This window comes from Cloeon dipterum, chromosome X (assembly GCF_949628265.1).
Source record: "Cloeon dipterum chromosome X, ieCloDipt1.1, whole genome shotgun sequence".
NCBI classification, from domain to species: Eukaryota; Metazoa; Arthropoda; class Insecta; order Ephemeroptera; family Baetidae; genus Cloeon; species Cloeon dipterum.
In genome coordinates, this window is record NC_088790.1 from 12,586,764 (window position 1) to 12,605,229 (window position 18,466).

The 18,466-nt window shown below is 39.1% G+C and overlaps 4 protein-coding genes across 12 annotated transcripts in view; all 4 read right to left on the reverse strand.

Moving 5' to 3' along the window:
- Positions 1–274: 274 nt before the first annotated feature.
- Hmgs (hydroxymethylglutaryl-CoA synthase) lies at positions 275–7,833 on the reverse strand. Of its 5 annotated transcripts, none has more exons than XM_065494090.1 (9): positions 7,611–7,833; positions 4,185–4,402; positions 3,037–3,231; positions 2,548–2,673; positions 2,336–2,488; positions 1,842–2,007; positions 1,619–1,789; positions 1,144–1,367; positions 275–757 (listed from the first exon to the last, which is right to left on the reverse strand). In XM_065494090.1, the coding sequence occupies exons 2-9, from the start codon at positions 4,399–4,401 to the stop codon at positions 651–653; spliced, it is 1,359 nt and encodes a 452-aa protein (XP_065350162.1). In that variant the 5' UTR covers position 4,402; positions 7,611–7,833; the 3' UTR covers positions 275–650. The 5 variants fall into 5 exon arrangements, with proteins under 5 accessions (XP_065350162.1, XP_065350161.1, XP_065350160.1 ...); XM_065494089.1 differs by having other exon boundaries at positions 7,544–7,833; XM_065494088.1 differs by having other exon boundaries at positions 7,566–7,832.
- Positions 7,834–8,401: 568 nt separating this feature from the next.
- On the reverse strand, positions 8,402–9,449 carry LOC135947069 (uncharacterized). Its single transcript, XM_065495636.1, has 4 exons — positions 9,333–9,449; positions 9,046–9,208; positions 8,788–8,950; positions 8,402–8,733 (listed from the first exon to the last, which is right to left on the reverse strand). The coding sequence occupies exons 1-4, from the start codon at positions 9,444–9,446 to the stop codon at positions 8,436–8,438; spliced, it is 738 nt and encodes a 245-aa protein (XP_065351708.1). The 5' UTR covers positions 9,447–9,449; the 3' UTR covers positions 8,402–8,435.
- A 139-nt stretch (positions 9,450–9,588) lies between these two features.
- LOC135947066 (uncharacterized) lies at positions 9,589–10,962 on the reverse strand. Its single transcript, XM_065495633.1, has 4 exons — positions 10,675–10,962; positions 10,458–10,623; positions 10,199–10,367; positions 9,589–10,142 (listed from the first exon to the last, which is right to left on the reverse strand). Exons 1-4 carry the CDS (start codon positions 10,822–10,824, stop codon positions 9,836–9,838), a joined length of 792 nt encoding a protein of 263 aa, XP_065351705.1. The 5' UTR covers positions 10,825–10,962; the 3' UTR covers positions 9,589–9,835.
- A 525-nt stretch (positions 10,963–11,487) lies between these two features.
- SLC5A11 (Sodium/solute co-transporter-like 5A11) overlaps positions 11,488–18,466 on the reverse strand; it is a 50,466-nt gene continuing 43,487 nt past the window's right edge. For 2 of the 5 annotated variants that reach the window (XM_065495624.1, XM_065495627.1), the window contains exons 2-13: positions 15,501–15,776; positions 15,159–15,318; positions 15,034–15,099; positions 14,927–14,978; positions 14,802–14,869; positions 14,591–14,745; positions 14,396–14,536; positions 13,942–14,160; positions 13,540–13,723; positions 13,401–13,487; positions 13,188–13,345; positions 11,488–12,644 (exon numbers count right to left, since the gene is read on the reverse strand). In XM_065495624.1, coding sequence (XP_065351696.1) covers positions 12,365–12,644; positions 13,188–13,345; positions 13,401–13,487; positions 13,540–13,723; positions 13,942–14,160; positions 14,396–14,536; positions 14,591–14,745; positions 14,802–14,869; positions 14,927–14,978; positions 15,034–15,099; positions 15,159–15,318; positions 15,501–15,706 — 1,776 coding nt within the window. In that variant the 5' untranslated portion in view covers positions 15,707–15,776 and the 3' untranslated portion in view covers positions 11,488–12,364. Of the gene's footprint in view, positions 12,645–13,187; positions 13,346–13,400; positions 13,488–13,539; positions 13,724–13,941; positions 14,161–14,395; positions 14,537–14,590; positions 14,746–14,801; positions 14,870–14,926; positions 14,979–15,033; positions 15,100–15,158; positions 15,319–15,500; positions 15,777–16,865; positions 17,096–18,466 lie in introns of those variants that run through there. The other 3 variants (XM_065495628.1, XM_065495626.1, XM_065495625.1) reach the window with 3 other exon arrangements.

Sequence of the window (18,466 nt, forward strand, 5' to 3'; positions counted from 1 at the left end):
TATACCTAGGTTTGCACCTAATTTTTTATATGGAATATGAAAAATTAACCTTGCAGTGTATATATCCCGACATAATTTTTAAAGATTCTTACCAAGAATAACTATTACTGATTAATATTAAAATACGCTCCTTGTTTTTAAAAATTATAAAAAAATATATTAAAAGAATTTATAATTTGGAGGTATTCACAGGAAAAAATTTCGATCTATCGAGAATATTATGCCTAATCCTATTTCTATTTGTAAATCATTTAGTAAGAAAAACACAAGTATGCTTAATTTAAAAATCATTTATTCAAGGCCACGGATTTATTGAAAATACGATGTAGCAATCAACTACATTGATTGTAGCAACACTCATAATAAATATAATATATATATTGATTTACTGGCTCTGAATAGAAATGCGTAATGAGTATGAAAGGATTTGGTTAAATTGGATAAGGATACACCATAATAATGAAACAAGGATAAAAATACATGTAAAAACTCAACAAAGATCGCCGACAAGGCGCCGCGTAATATTGATTTGCGACATGGGTTGTCAATCATAAATAGTCGTGTTAACAAAATTTTGCTTCTCGCTGTAGAAAAACATTTCTAAGGGCGGACGCAACATTATAAGTCAACTACACGCGGGGCTTCTTGCGTCAGAGGGGTTTCCTCTTGTAGCTGCGCCTGTACTTGTCGTCCACGTCAACCAGGTACCACGTGCCAGGGAAAAGGGTTTCTACTGAGCCTTCTGGTACATATGGAACTGTAAAAAATCAACCACAATATCAATAGATTATTAAATTTATACCGGAAAATATTCGTTCATGTAGATGTATTATTTTCGACCAGTTAAAATGGAAAAATGTAGACAATTTATGATAGTTAAAAACTAATACAATAAGGGAATAATTATGCACAATACAGCAACATAAGATTTTGTTTTTATTCTAAAAAATTTCACTAATTAAGTTAAACGCAGAAAATAAGAACCATTTTTCTTGAAATATATTTTTTAATTTTAGAAAATTGAGATATGTTAGATCGCTGAGAAACTGGACTATTATTTGATGACAAATTTATAAAGGAACAATATTTGATTTTAAACGGTTGTAGCAGAAGTTATTTAAAACTTATAGAGAAGATGTGTACCTTTGTGGTGATTTTTCTCCTTGGCATCCAGCGTGGCGGCAAAATCTTCAGGCGCTATTTTCCGCCTTGCCTCAAGCGTGGGTTTAACGTGGTTAAGAGAGTCTACCAGTTTCTGCACTGGAGCAAGGTCGGTGCTGATTTTCAGGGAGTACATTGAGGATGCCAGACCGGAGCCGTAAGAAAACAGCGCCACGCGATTGCCTGTCAACTGTGAGGCCTCCCGACTGCAATAAAGATAATTCATGTAATTAGCGGTTGGAGGCCAGCATTTTAATTACAGGCGCCAAAGAAAATGCAGCAGACGGACAATTAAATTACCTCCAGGAATTTTTATTTAAAATTCCGAGAAATAATATCTCCAACGTTTTCATTATTTTTATATTTCAACTGGTCAAGATAGCGATTTATCACGACCCTCCAGAAAGAAAATACTGGCGCACATTTAATCAATTAAAAAAAAAAATCAGGTAGATACCTTATCAATAGAGAGACGAGGCCACCGTATAGTGAGGGGGTGTACATGTTTCCAATTTGGTTTGCCAGGAAGAGGGAAGGCTTTGTCTTCTCCTCGAAAAGCTGCTTGCTGTTGTCCAGCACCAAGCGCTCAACATCGCGATCAAAGTACGTTTCCTCCATTTTGACATTTCTAAAATTAACAAGAATGTAAAATTCACTATTTATGAGAGTGGATTGCGTACTTTATCGAATTAAAGGCCTCAGGGAATTTGCTTTTCTCTTCATCGCTGGCGAGGAAGTAGTCATTGAGCAAGAGACGCGCCAGTGATTTTTGTACCAGCTTGCAGTACGGCGAGTGGAACAGGAAAGCGTCAAACGTGTTGAGCTGCACCTTGCTCTCCGGATTTGCTAAAAAGACAATTGGAAATAATATATAAGGTTTTCCAGTATTTAAAAATTACATTTTACAATGGCAAGCTCCAAGTGAATTGCAAAAGAAAATTTCACGCATTTTTACAGCAAAGCTCAAACTGTCTAGGCTACGTAGACCTCATTAGCAGTACTTTACCTTCTTTCAAATTAAATTTACAACACTTAGCTTCCTTAACTCTTTTCTAAAAAAAATATGGACACACCATGAGTTGATTCAACTTGCTCTCATTTTATTATTTGAGAAAAAGTGTTAAAAAACTCGTTCTTTGACAGCTTGAAAATTAAGCCTTTTAATTAATTGTACCTTTATGAGCCTTTTTGCAGTAAAGCTGGTAGCAGTGGTCGAGTGCGCTCAGGTAGCACTGAATAGACAGCTTGCCGTCCACCACTGGGTATTCGGAATTCAGGTCCGGCTTGTAAAAGTCGTAAGCGTGTTTCATGTAGCTGGCACGCAGGCCTGAGGAAATATCTCAGGTCAGAAAAGATCAAAGCATTCTCAGGAGCAGATAAGTTTACCAGATTCTATCACTAGGGGTGCGTTGGGTCCGACCAGCATGGCCATTGCTCCCGCGCCACCGGTTGGTCGGGCGCTGCCAGTTGCATAGACAGCAATGTCAGCAGCCACCACGATGGCCAAGCGTCCTGAACACGTAAAAATATCGCAAAGTTAGTAAGGAATGGTAAACTAGTTCATGAGTAATGTGGGTAGGTCATGCAAAATAAGGAAAAAATCGACCTTATTTAATTGAAAGCATTTTTTGAATTGCATGAAAAATAAGCGGTAAAAATAATTTTTTTAAGCTTCTTAGAGAAATCAAAAGTAGACTTAATTTATAATTTAATACTCCTGACTGGATTTAACCTTTAGGATTATGGTTAAGTGCGTGAAGCTCCATCGCAAGTTTCTCAAGATTACGGAACTCAAGATTTATGGAAGATTTGTTTGCGGTTTTCTCGCTGCAATCTCGCTGATTGAGAGAAAATGATAAGTTTCTTTGTCCTTACCGTCCCACGCGGAAGACTCAACCCATGAAAGGGCATTGAAGAGAGCAGCTGTGCCGCCGTAACAGGCATTGGTGGTGTCGATGCCCTCAATGTCTGTGTTGTCGCCAAACAGCTGCATCAGCACGGTCTTGACGCTCTTGGACTTGTCCAAAATGGTCTCGGTGCCTACCTCCAAGCGACCAATCTGCTCCACGCCTACCAAATAGAACACTTTTTATTAGCATAAGCACGCATTCAAATAAATTTTTAGAGCATCAGCACGCTCATAATTTGTAAATGATAATTGTGTTGGAATGAATGTTAACTTTTTAAGTAACTATATTTATGCATGGCTGGGCAGGGGTATTGAGCGGTTTTTTGCAGCTAGTTTCTCCCGCATTTTTGGTGCTCATGAGAAATTACATTTAAAATGTTTAAAAACTAAAAAGCCCATGAGACAACAAAAACCAAAAACCCATCTCTCTCCATATAGGGCATTTATTCAATAATATAACCATGAGGTGCAAAAAACCGCACAAAATTGGTAAATACCGCAAAAAACCACAGCACTGCAAGTTTGGGAAACTCCCCGGGAAATACCCAGCCCTCTCTTTCGAGATGTTTCCGAGAAAACTCGTGTCCCAATAACATCGCGTGAAATTTTACATGAGCTCACGAGCCTCATCGGAAGAAGCCAAGCCCAGAAAAGGACCAGCTCTGTTGCATACCCCGCGCCAGGTTCTTTTTTATTGAAATGCTAAACATTTGTCCCGCTAAATCGTTTCACGCATGCTGGAAAGGTGCAAACAAGCAAGTAGCGAGTTGGAAAGCTTCCGCAATCCTCCAAATTACGAATGGACTCGTCATACCAATGCAAGAGAGTCAAATGAAGGCGGAAATCCGGGAAATTGGCCAGCACTTGTCCCCCTAATATCGCTCGGATTCCATAGAATTTTAGAGACGATATCATATTTATATAGGTTAATGATAGTAGAGATTCTTGGCTTTCAACAAAATACTGAAATGCTGTGCAAATATGAATTTTAAAAAATAAAAAAGGATAAATTTCTATCAAGTTCAAAATTGTACAAAATACAGCAGCAATTTACTTCCCAGGTTTTGTTTTGGACTGTCACCATAGTAAAAAAATTGTAAATTTGGTAGCTCACCAATGCTGTTTCTTTCCATGAGCCGCTGGACAGCGGTGAGGCAGAGCGAGTTGACATCCTCGCGGTCGGTGCAGAAGCCCATTCGCGCCTGGCCCAGGCCGACGGTGTACTTGCCCGCTGACACTCCATCGAATTGCTCCAGCTCAGTTTGGTCCACAAACTGCGAGGGGAAGTAGGCCTCGATGGCAATGATGCCCACGCCCGCTGGTCTAGACATCCTACAAGCACGAAATTTTCAAATCGATTAATTCAAGAAGTTTTTGACTGAACAAACACTCAAAAAACGTTATCAGAGCTAGAAAAATCAAAGGCGATAATTTTAAGGCCATGGCCACATAAAAACTAATAAACCTTAAACATTTTTTGTTTGCATTTCTGAGCCGACTCAAATATTGGCCATAAAGAAAATTATGATAAAATCATGGGCAGTAACAGTAACATTATAAATTTGATCATCACCAATTAAAGACCCAGGATTACCTAGTTCTGCGCGAAATAACAAACTCAATGAAGTGCTCATGCACAAAAAATTAAGTTATTGCACATACAAATTGCTCGACATGAATTTTGCTGCTACCTTCTTCCTTGAAAGGAGAAACTGACGCAATTAAGTTATTGAATAACCACCTTGTCGGCGGAGGAAACGTAATATTGCAGTTTGGAGTGGCGAGCTGGCAAGATTTGTTATTGAACTGGCTTGCGAGCTTCAGTGCCAACTGACGTATATATAACTGTTCAGGCTGGCACACAACACATCCTGTGCTGTCTTCAACTGCGTTCAATCGAGCATGGAAAATTTGCATTTTAAAGAGGAGGAAGCGTGACTTCCAGCAGACCTTTAAACAAGCCTAATTAGCACTACAACGCTATTGAGATGCTAGCATAGCAAGTTGGAACATCTGCATAATATATGTTAAGGAAAAATGGGGGATATGTTAAAGAATGCAGTAGTTGTTTGGGAGCTTCCGGTACTTTTAAAGGTTGAAACATTATTATGCTCACTTTTCAGCGTTTGCAGGAATATTTGTATTTTTGTGTGATTTATGAGTACTTTATCTTTGAGCCTGACAGATGGAAGGATTAAAGTTACGTTTACAGATATCACACGCGCAAAACTTTTCACAAACACTACATTTTTTCATGACAAATTTTTCACACACTTGCAAATAGTAGAAAAATAGAAATACTGAAAAGTGCCGAATTTTTACTTTTTTCCGTGTAAGTAAGTTAACCAGCCCGTTGGCTCGCATTGTTAAGGCACTCTCAGGAGTGTCAAAGCAATGTGAGGTATTTGAGCAGTTCGGAGATCTAATACTGGCTACCCAATGTCAGAGATGGCAAAAAGTGGTTAGTTTAGTGACTCGAATTGCTCAAATTGCTCGACGGGCTGGGAGGCGCACCGGCGCCGACTCGCTACTTGCTGGTTTGCACCTTTCCAGCATGCGTGATTTGGCTTCACGGGACAAATGTCTAGCGTTTCAATGCAGTCCTCGGTGCAGAGGCAAGTGGCCCTTCAGTGGGCTGGGTCCCTGTGCGGCCTGGTGCGCCCATGTTATCCGTTCGCGGTGTTATTGGGACCCGGGTTTCAGCATTCGTGCTAGTGCAGTGCGCGCCCTTCCCGGTCCTCGGACGGACAAGGATAAAAAGAGCAAAAAAAAAAAAAAAAAAAAAAGTAAATGCAAACTACAAAAACAAACTACGCATTTTAATTTTTTTTCTTTATGAGGACATAGAGACGTTTCCTCTCCATTTTATCGAGCTAATAACATCTGCGAAATCAGCCTTAGGCAGAAATTTATGTGCAAAAAACAAAACAGATTTCTATTTCCTTTTCAAAATTTGTCACACATAATTAGCGGGAATTTCACTTTATTACAGTAGACAAAGTTCGCCAAGAAAAGTGAAATTTGTGCGCGAACGACCGCATTTGGTGTCGAAGGAGTCGAAAAGCAAGCGAGACGGAGAAATCTAGCTTTGGCTTTACTCGGAATCTGTGAGTGATAAGAAGGAGGAAGACGTGCGAGCTAGGCGCATCAAGTGGGTCAAGGCAGGTAGGTGACCAACTAATTCTCGGCGGCTGAGTGAAATCAACGCTGACTCGCGGCAAAAGCGACCGATTCGTTTATCCAGTGGACGACGTCAGTCAAAAGTTACGCGTGGAATGTAACAAGTTGATAATTTACAATCAATTCATATGCAAGTTGGAGATAAAATTTTAATTTTTAGACGTTATAGTAAAAATTTCGAAGCTGATCTAGTTTTTAATCCATGAATTCCATAGCAGATAAAAAATTTAACCGTTTGGAACGCCTAAAAAACTATCGATGTGAAATTTACAAATAAACCGTTTCGACCAAATCTTTCAAACAAAAATAACAACTAATTAATATATTTTTTAATTTTTAAAGCCTTCCATTATCTCATATTTATTCTTCCGTGCTTTTTTGTTCTTTCGTGATTACTCAACCTCAAGATTCCTGTAGTATTACAAAAAACCTCAGCTTTCACGGAGAAAGCCGATTTTCACTCATTCACAGTTCGCTGAAAGGAACGCCCATTGAGTATAGCGTACTGTGATGGTAATATTAAGCAAAGAGCACATGGCAATGAGTGTGAAACGATAATATGTTTCGTCTCTCAGCACACGTGATTTATACCAGCAATGTAGTTTACTTAAAAAAATATTTCCAAATAAATAAAATCACATAATTATGCACTTAAGACATTAATTTCATCATCTAATTCTTAGTGTCTTTTTAATTAAAAGATAAGATCATACAATATGTTTTTGGGTGATTAAAGAAAGGTTAAAATTAACTGGCAAAGTTGGAATACCCTTACGGTTTGATTCGATTTTTTAGCCATAAACAAATTCAGTTTTGATTTTTCCCATTTTTCTCTTTGTGTTTTGAGGAAAAATGTGAAATCTGTCTAATGATAGCAAGGAATAAATTTCTTAGTTTCTTCGTTTAGTTAAGTAGTGTAAGACTTCTAGTGTGAAGCAGCATGTTGTAGAGGAATCCAAATATTTTAATATTAATTTAAGCAACAATAATTGATATTAATAGGTAGGCAAGAATCAGCAAGAACCAAGAAGAATGGAGTCACGCCCCCCTGCTGGCCATCATCTGATTTTGTTCATATTTTCAATTTATCAATTTTCACAATCAAAACAGAAGGCAGGGGCTTAGAAGGATATACAACACCCTAGATAGATCCCTGATCACGGTGCACACATTGTCAGTACGAAACGCGGTCGATTTTCAGCAAAAATCGCTTAGAAAAGTGCAGCAACCAGCATGGCTCGGTGCGAAAACGAGTTGGTTGGCTGATGTCTGCCGGACACTGGATGGTCGCACCTGTCTCGGGGGGATGGAGTACCTGATCGTCGGGGCCCTGACGAGTTGCTTGCGTGTGTGCACTGACCTGCAGACCGACTGAGCTGCCGTTCACGTCCTCTCCTCGGCGCAGGCAGGCACAAATGCACCGTTAGTTGCCCGAGGCTGCGGCCGATCCCACCGACACACGCGCCGCAAATCAGACGCGGCTGGGGCCCTCTGCAGGCCACTCACAGCGGCCAAACGCGGCCTGTCGAAAGAGATACGGCACGACGACTCGCCGAAAACTTGATAAATTCCTGAACCTGATAAATGCAGTGCAGAAGAGCAATTAAGACGGCACTGAATTTTATAAGGGTTTTCTTAAAAAGGGGCGTGGTAGAAGTTTTGCTTAAAATTTGGCGCTTAACAGCCATGAGGGATTTGCGCGCCAAACCTCGAAGAGGACTATTGATCTTATTAGCTTAATTGTTAAATTAGTTAAATTATTAATATATTATTATTTATTGGTTTCAGGAGGTAGAGGGTATAGAGTTTGTTAACAGTTGTCGCAAAATTGGCAAAATTTCGTCTGATTTACAATAAACTTCAGTCATCTATAAATAATATTTTGGATATTTATTTTGAAGTATATAGGGTAGAGGATCAAAAGACTTATTGGAGGAGGATAAGAGTGAGCTAATAAAGAAAGAACGCGTTAAATCTTCTTTAATGGAACATAATATGCAGGTGGAACGAAAACCAAATTCTTAACTATTTTTATGGAACCAAAAAGGGAAAAATTAATTTATGTGTAACAAATGGCTAACGGCTCATGTGTGACCTCTATAAATTTCAGCGATGGGAAATAAAAATAAATAAATATTATTCTGTTTAATTCACCAATTATTTATTTATTTATTTGTGTTCACCGTTACGGAATGGCCTTTGCAGAAAGTTGGATGACTTTTGTAGGTGACATGTCAGGGAAAATGACCTTTCCATCAGGTCCTTTCAATTGGTCGTACTCGCGCTCTACGAGCACCTGGAACCCAGCTTTGGCTGAAATCTTCTGCGATTGGATGGCAGTGAAAATGGTCTTGGTCAGCGGTATGTTGAGCCCTTTGCACAGCTCGAGACGGGCTTTGAGGATCAACAGGCCCAGGCCTTTTCCTCGCGAAATTGGAGCCACTGACAGACCGACAGCGTCAACGTAGTGATCGACGCCAAAACTAAAAAAAATTATTTATTTTCACGAGATATTTGAAAGTTTTAATTTTTGTTACCGTTGATAGACGTTTACAAGTGCATTGATACTATCTAGAAACTTGAAAACCTTTTGAAAAGCGTCCCCAACGATGTCAGAATCAAAAGTCGTCTTTTTGTCGTTTTTGCAGCAAACTGTCAGTACATTTGCTCCCATTATTGTTGGAGGTTTATCAAGTCCAACTGAAAAGAGGCGCAAAATATCGAGATAGCAAACAACTAAGCTTCACAAATTGTTTCAGACTCATCGCGAATGGAAAAGATTTATTCACACATACCTGGTTCCATATCCGCACCTGGAGTTCCCTCGGCCAGAGCCACTAGAGACACCCTTTGAGGCAAAACCTCATTCCAAAGGGTCACCAGAGCGGCCATTGAGTCAGGGTCGTCAGTAAGATTCGTACTTCGGTTCAAGGGCTCATCGCGAGCGAAATTTTCAAGCTTTTCACAAGAGGGTAAAATATTTAAAATATATTGTATTAAGATTTTTTAATAGCTGTCTAAAAATCTAAATTGCAAAATATTTACCTCATCTAAATCGTTATTTATATTAATTTAATTTTACCATGTGCTCAATGACAAAGTTGTCCAAGTCAGGAGTGACATCTCGGATAACAATGCCATTTTCCTTGAGCCAAATCCTTGGCGGAACACTCTCTGACCTCTTCCACGCGCTCATGTTTGAGAGTCTTTAGAAAAGTTTAAATAATGGGGTGTGTGGTGTGTCTCATCACGGCACTCATTTTTATCAAAATGTTTCGATAAGATTAAAAGTTCAAGCTCTGCATATATATTGATGCAAAATAAATAAATGGGAGATATGAGATGATGAAGCAGTTTATTTTGCTTACAATTATATTGCACGCACAGCTAGGCTTTAGGGAAAACAAATTAAAATTAGCATTAAATTTTACATCTATAGGTTTATTTTAATTTTTATAGCCAATAAACTAATGGTAGTAAACCATTTTTACATTATGAGGTTTATAAATAATATACTTTTGCTAGTTTTTGCTTTTAAAACAAATTGATTTTTTTCAAGCTTAACTTTTCCTAATGTGATACATTTTATAAGTATTCTATTCTCTTGGCCATCAATGATATTTTTGTTTGGTGTGGTGGCATCTTGGGGAACCTTGGCTGGCCGTCCTCTTCTTTTAGGTCGGTGTACAAAACATGTCCAAGCTCCTCAAATCCTCCTTTCAAAGCCACCTTCTGCGACTGGACGGCCGTGAAAATGGTCCTGGTCATTGGTATGCCCATAGCCCTGCTCAGGGTGTATCTGGCCTGCATTAGTAATTGCCCGATACCTTTTCCCCGCCACTCAGGTGACACGGACAAGCCAGCACCCTCGATGTAGTGGTCAACTCCATAGCTAGTATAAATTTATTAAAATGATAGCATTTGAATAATGTAGGATTCCTGAAATACCTTTCAAAAACGTTGGCTACTTTGTTGATTTCCTTGAAGGATTTAAATATTTTTAAAACTTTATCACTCTGGATTTTATCCGAAACGTTGCCTGGTGGAACAGGGTCGCCCTTGGAGGAAACAAAAAGGTGGCTTACACCAACAATCACTGGTGGATTTTCCTTTGAAACTGGAAGTATTTTAATACATACGCAATTTTTGTGCACGAAAGCAAAAAGATAAAATTATTCTTTTGAATGGTCAAGCAAAATATGTATACCTAGATCCATGTTTGCACCTGGGGTGCCCTTTTCCAAGGCAACGATAGAAATTCCGTCGCGATATGTGGTAGCCTGCCATATGGCGAGTTGCTCCTGAACAGTGGCCGGATCGTCAATGGTGCCCATACTCTGGTTCATCGGCTCATCTCGGAGGTAAACCGTTCCCTAACCCAAAAATATAATTGTAATCAAGAGAAGAAATTTTTAAGCGCCAACCATGTGCTCGAGGACAAAAGGCTGCAAATCGGGCGTGATGTCTCGCACCACAATGCCATCCTTCTCGAGCCAAATCTGCGGCTTGGAAAACTGTTCCGGCCTTTTCCATTTCTTCTCCGGCAACTCAATTTTGCTAGCGTCGACTCCCATGGTTCACCAGGCAGAAATTGATAGGTGAAAATGCACGCCTCTGTTTGTACAAGCTCCTAAGCAGCTGATAATTATCACTTATTTGAGCATGATTGTGTAGAGAATAGACCATATTTGAATTTCGGGCACGCTCTTAGTCTCCTGCAGCCGATAAAATAGACAAACTGCTAACAATGAAGCATATAATATAAAATTAAAGGTCTACTTTGCTATTGAAATAATTTTTAGTGTATAATTTGTTGGAAATAATAGTTGACTGGCATTCCTGATTAACTTAGTGACGAATTCATTTGCTCACCTAAGTAGCCAATTTCGATTGCATAAAAAAACGCGCAACAAAGAATTTGCGTCCATTGGTGAGAAGTTAGAGAGTAAAAATTTACAACTTTCATTTTGTAGGTTCCTCCAAAAATTTATGCACCGTTTTCTGTTTGTGCTATATGATTGGATTTTTAAAATTACAGCTTTGTGCAAAGTATTTGCAAAAATCAACTAAGACCACCTCAAAAGTATATATCTACAGTTATTATGCAAGGCCCACTTTACCATTCTTTTTACACATATAATTTTTTGGATTTGAGGTAAAAATTTAACAATTACAATAACCAAGTGAGGCATATCATTGGGCAATGGGGTTTTTTGTTTAAAAATAAAAACACGCAGTTAAAATGATTGGATTGATTTTAATTTATAAATAAAATCAAAAGATCAAATCGCAAATAAAAAATATTGGCATCTCTCAGTGAAGATGTTAACTACAGCTAAAGTGATGGTACAAATTATTGCAGCTTCCAAACTCCAAACCTTAATATATTGTACATTTTACACGCAATAAGAGATTTTTAATGCCTAAAAACGAATGGCATTGATTTAACACGCTAACTCAATAACGTTCTCCTCACAAACGGATAAAATCATCTAAATTTAAGGACAGTCCCTCAGACAACAGCCGCAGTTCACGCCATTTGGCCCTCATGGCACCAAAAAGCGTGAAAGAATTTCATTGGGACAGGGGACAATATATGCTCTGGGAGCGACGGAGCACTTTTTACATTATAATTCACTAACTCCTTAAAATGCTCATCTCGCACTATATTCTACAGAACAATCAGTCAATTGATGACGTAGATGAAAATAATGAAAACTTGGGTAAAAGTGATTGGATTTTGGAATGTTCATACAGTGGACCACAGGTGCAACCTTCAACTGAGCCACTAGAAAATCTTGTTCCAAAAAACTTGTGCTTAATGGGCACTTACGATTTAAGTGTCAGAAACACAGATGGTGTTAATAATTTCACTGATCCCTAAAGCCTACACCAGTGCTGAAAATGAGTGCATTTATCTTTCTAGGCAGATTTCCGCCAACCCTGGTCCAATTCAAATTCTCTAAGTTCTAAAAAAAGATCACGAGATTTACAAAAATACGCATTTCCAGCACTTATCTAAAATCAAAATCATATTGTCATTTGAACAGAGGCAGACATCTCTTAGATTTTGAATTCCGGCCCCTTTCTACAACGGTTTGAGCAACACAAAAACTACGATACTGTGTTTGCTATGTTGTCGGCGGCGGAGACCCGCTCCTTGTGCCTGTTCAGGTTGATTTCCACGCACTCAGTCCCGGCCTGCCGGTTCTGACCAAGCTTTGGGACGAATCTCATTATCACGGGAGAGAACAAGTCAGGGTTGGCAAGTTGCACGTCCTCCGTGCCCGTCAGCCATGAGACTAGAAGGCCGACACTGACCACGGTGGTCACGCCGATCGGTGCCAGCCACAGGTACGAAAGTTTGTACAGCGGGAACACATCGTCATTGCCGCTAAAAATTAATTTTCAAAAATTAACCAACTTTCGTACAATGATATTGCCAAGTCATCATTTTAAATAGATTCTAATTGTAAGTGGAATCCTTTTGAGAATCTAGAATGTAGAATGAGAGATAGATACAAAGAAGTTTTCAACTCGCTTTTGCCAATATTAGAGTCTGGTTTGTAAGGCCCCATTCAGAATTGTACATATTTTGTTTTAGCACTGATAAGGAAATTCTTAGGACTCGACGTTTTAGTTTTGGGGGAAATTATTAAAATCATGCAGTATCAAAGAGTTAAGAGATATCAAAAGGGGAAATTTTTTTATTCGACGGAGTTTGAGTTATTGGGCTCCGGTGATTAAAAATCCCTTTGGTATTTAACATGGGAAATATTTCAAAATCAGTTTTTTTAAGTCAGTTTTCATTCTGATAGTAATTTTTCCTTAAAGATTCTACGTCAATAATTATATTTTATATAATAAAAAAAACCCATTGATATTAAACAAAATACAGTAGAAATAAATTAGTCCTGAAATCACACTTTTTACTTACAATGAGGTTGTATAGGCTAGAGTTACGTTTAGGCTATCACATCCCTCTGTGTTAACTGGAAGAATCGGCCTTGAAAATCCATTAAGTGAGGCAAAGTGAGCGCCGAGAGAGAGCCAGCCGACCAGCAAAGAAGAGGCAATAGCCCCGCAAAGAGCTCCCTGTTGATACATTAATCTTAGAAAAACTGTAGACCATTAGAATTTAAGGACAAACCGTTCCATTTGCGATAGGAAAGAGCATGCCAAGCGCAAACATTCCAAATGAAGTTCCTGCAGCAATAGCTGTCAAACTCGTTGTCACCTGACAGACAGAATTGAATGCAATTAAGTACAAAGAAATAATGGTGTCTCACCTCCAGTATTCCTTCAAGTGGCTCAACAATAAAAAGGCAGGCAACAGCCAAAATTCCGAAAAAGAGTACCAGCCCCTTGGCAACGATTTGCTCCCACCTCTCAGATAGCTTCAGGCTGCAACAGCTGAAGAGGAAGTCCTCCAAAATCACAGATGGCAGAGAATTCAGAATCGTTGAGAGCGAGCTGGAAACATGTTATATGTGCATATAAATATAGTGGGCGATTTAATTTTACCCTAGGCAGCTTTAATGAATTCATTAATCTTTTATTACACGGAGTACCTTTAAATATAATAATTAAAAAGGCAGAATTATTCGTATACTTGAATAGTTCAATGGAAAATTCCAATTTAAGGATTTTTTTTACAAGCTAAGTTCTGGCAGGTAAAATTGCGTGCTAACCTGAGGGCCGCGCTGAAAATTCCGGCCATGAAGAGTCCCGGCAAGCCCTTCAGCTGGCCCACAGTCTGCATCATGAAGTGCGGCAACAACTGGTCATAGTCAGAGATTTGCTCGGACAACAGTGGATCACATTTGTGGTAGGTGGCGTAGATGAGCAGGCCAGTATAGCAGCAGATAGTCACTATGCCTATGATACCAACTGTGAAGATTCCAATGGCTCTGAAATAGCATTGTATAAATTAACGAAAATCTCAAGCACCAATGTAACAAGAATAAGTGAATTGCCTACGTGACAAATTTACAAGGTCACTAAATTTAATGTAACACGCGTGTCAAAGATTGTAATTATCTAAATGCTAAATACGCCCTTAAAAAGATAATATTAAAAGGTTAGGAACGAAAAAAATTGCCTGCTACGACCTAATCTTTGGCTGAAGTACTTGCACATACGTACATCTGGGCTTGCTTGAGTGTTGGAAGAGAAAGATAGCGTTGCACCATGGTTTGGTTAACTGCGTTGAACGAGGTCCAGTAAAAATATCCACCAATGACCAAACTCCAGACGGTGTGCCTCTCAAGTGGATTTGGATTGAAACTAGGAGCAACCATTTTAAAATCAAAAGTTTAAATTTCTTTCTGTCTAATTTACTTGAAAATTTCCAATCTCTGGCCCTCCTGGCAGCGGCCCCAGACTTCTGAGAAGCCGCCAATGTAAACGGTGCCCAACGAGACGACCACCAAAACTGACGCGAACATGAGAATGATTTGCAACGTGTCTGTCCACACCACAGCCCTCAAGCCACCCTGAAAATCAAAGTTAAGAGGTGAAACACTAGAGAGTGATTTTTACGGGTACTAACCAAAACGGTGTAAAATATGCAGACGGCGCAAACAACCACACCAATCTGATAGATTCCAACTCCGGTCACTGAAAATTAAGACAGTTTTAACACAAATCAAAATTTTGAACCAAATGCACACACACCTTGACTGAAAGCAAGCGATGGCACATAGATCACTATTGGCAGAAATACAATCTGGAAAATATATGGATTAAAGATTGACTTCAATGCTAAATTAAAATAAAAATACCTCATCAAAGACAAATAGCAATGAGGCAAACGTTCTCACTTTTCTGTCAAACCTCATCTCCAGGTACTGAAATTTTATTTAAAAAAGTGAAGATTGAGACAAAAGGTTAAAAATGGGAGGTTTACTTCATATGAGGACTTGATCTGAAGTGTGCAGAACACTGGCAAAAAGACCGTGGCGACTGTGACGCCCATGAACGCGATGCCCACCACGATAATCCAGTATTGAGAGCCGTACTTGTAGATGTCGGCTGGTGTGCCTAAGACCGTCACGCCAGAGATGTAACTAAATGGGCAGAAACATTAATTAGACAAAATTCAAGTTTTCCCGATTATTCCCATTGAATGAGACGATGAACTTAATTAAAATTACCCAAATTCCTCACTAACAACCTTAGAATCTCCTGTTTAATATTTTTTTACAATATTTCAAGCCTCTTTCTCTACATTAAAATGCATTTAATGTACCTGGCGACGAGGGACATGGCGACAGGAAAAGCTCGAAGGTTCCTGCCGCCAAGCAGGTACTCAGTCGTCGACTTTTGCTGATGGCCAAAGAAGCCGTGATAGACGCCGACGCCGGCCGAGAGCAACAGCATCATGCCGAACACGAGGTAGTCCTGCCACGAAAATCGTTCGGCGTACACGGCCACAGCCGGCTCGGCTCCAATCATCTCGTCGGCCGTGTGCTGAGCTGCTGCTGCACCCGGAGATTCGCTCGGCCAGAGTTGCCAACGACGAAATCTGTGGATCAGCCAACGCACATGAGGGTAACGAGGTCGTCTCAATGAAGAATGTTTTGTCCGCTCAATTTGGCAGTTCAAACAGATTATGGAACGGCAACAATGTGAATAGAGTTCAACTATTATCAATGTGGCAGACGCGGAGCTTTGATTAAGCAATTTTATTGAAGGGAGAATTGTAGAGTGGTGTAGTTGAATTTGTCTTGCTCAACAAAATCAATCAGTTAGGCTCAAGAGTAAAACAAGGCTACAATATGTCATAATTAAGGTGTATTTTAAAAATGTTATGTAGTGCAGTATATACATATGGTTTCTTGCATTGGTTTATTTCGTCCGAGATGGTTGAGCCCCTGATTGCGAGAAATTCGCGAAAACTCACGTCCCAATAGCAACGCGAAAGAATTCGGACTTTGCACCTGCCATAAATCATCAATGCAAAGCTAACGGATTAATGAGAAACTTGATAAAGATAGATGCGTGAGATAACACGCCAGGCTTCCACGTGACTTTCCACATGAATTGATTTTTCCTCTTAATCAAACTCTTCATTACTGTGATTAGCGGTTTTATAAAAATTGATGTACAACTTCTCAAATCTAAATTTGTAGCTGAAACTGGACCGCAATCAACTGTGCTACTTTAAAATCAAGCTGTTCGTAAGTTTAATTGAGTTTTTCAGAAATAAGCAAAAATTCAAATCAAGATTGACCCAAATTAATCACTTAAGTCCGCAAGCAAGAGTATGATCATTTGGTGCGCATTTTGCATCCTCGGTGTAAGGATCAGCAGTAAAAATTGTTAACTGACGATTATGAGTAACCAGTTTTCAATTATGCATATATAATCTTTCGTAGGATTACTGTAACATTGTTTGAAACGTTAAAAAATTACAAAAGAGATCACAGAATTTTTTGCAGAGAGTAAAATATATAGGGGACTCACGCTTTCCGATCACTCACACTTTTTGCTCTGATGGGAAGAATCAATGTTAATGCCCTATCCTAGCGAGAAGTGTGAGTTGGGCGAAAACGGTGAGTCTACCATATGAATCCAGATGAAAGAAAAGTTTTGATATGAGTTGTGTGCTCACTTTGTAACAGAAAATAAAATTATCGCTCGAGAAAAGTAGTAAAATCGTCCGAGAAAGTGAATACTCACAATACTCACTTAAAACGCGACTGATGACTGTTCGAGAAAGTGTGTGTTTGTGATTGCAGGAGGCACGCGGGCAAGCATATAATAGTACGTCTTATTTCCAGACTGGCCAGTCCGTCACTCAGCTTAACTCCCACCACCTCTGGCGAAAAGTCAAACGCGCCTCCGCACTTATTCTATTCTTGCGTAGCTCGTCGCGTGCGAAAATCTTCCGTTCTTGCGCAATCACTGCATTTGCAGAAATAATTGCATCCACACAAGAGCGGTCAATTAACTTATCCCCCCTTGTATACTGACGCGAGACGGAAAGGCAACGCAGACTGAGAAACTTCAAATTTTATTTATCTGACTTAAATTTAAGGTAGTTAATACCTTAGCGTATTATTTCATTTAACTTGCAAACTACTGTAATACGTGGGAACTCTATTAAAATTTTTAAATCACTCAAAACTCAAAATAAAATTTTCTATTTCCTCTCGAATCATCATGACGCAGGATTTGATCTTCAGAGCTTTGCCTGCTTATAATTTTAAAAATAAAAAAATTTCCAAACAGAACAAAGATACCTCAACGTCAGGAAAATTATCTGTCTTTATCTTTATTAAGCAACTGACGGAGAAACTGACGCAATTGCGCTTGTTTATTTGATTTCATCTTGTGTCCTTGACTTTGCATTTCTTGTTGGGATTAAAACAAACTTCAACTCTTGTGTCACAGTGCTAAGACTAATATTAATCATTGCTACTAATAGAAGTAGCAATGACTACAATGATAAATGTATTTCTCGCTGCCACGCGCACTTAATTGGCTCTCTAGAATCAGAAGCGTTTAGAAAACACGTTTTTCAAACGTTGAGAGCGAGGTATCAATATCAGAACTAAAGTTGACATAATAAATGAAATGATGCTGTAAATAATTATTTCATATTGAATGTGAAAAAACAGATTGAAATTACCTCTAGATTGAGGAAAATTTCGGAAATTTCAATTAATCACAAAAAATTACATTACGTCAGGATATCGGTGAGTAATTGTGATTTCCTTGTAGCAGAAACAGACAATATGCTGGGTTTCCAGGCAAGATGCTACTTCAGAGGAGAATAGCGCTGCCAGATCAGTCTGCTGGGGTGAGCTAGGGGTGTGTTTTGCACGGGGCAAATGCTGAGAATGGCGCCACCTGAGTGGCTGGCTTCGGGCGTGACGCAAGAGCGAGCCAACGCGTGAGAAAATGGGCACATGGTCCCGCCGACCGTCCCCACGAATCGATACAAGCGAAAACAGGCTACTGAAAACGCGGATGAAGCACGTCCCGATTTTCCAGACATGGCGACCATTATTCTGAATACAAATTAAATCAGGGATTGTACGAAAATATATTAATCCCATTTTATTTTGACTGAAATTTTGTTTAATTTTGCTGATCAAACAGGAGTTGAAATCTTCGTACATATGTGTATTGTTTCTTGCGAAAAGACCAACACATTTAATACTTTACTTGAAGATTTTGTCAAGCAAAAAAAATTTAAATATAAAATTG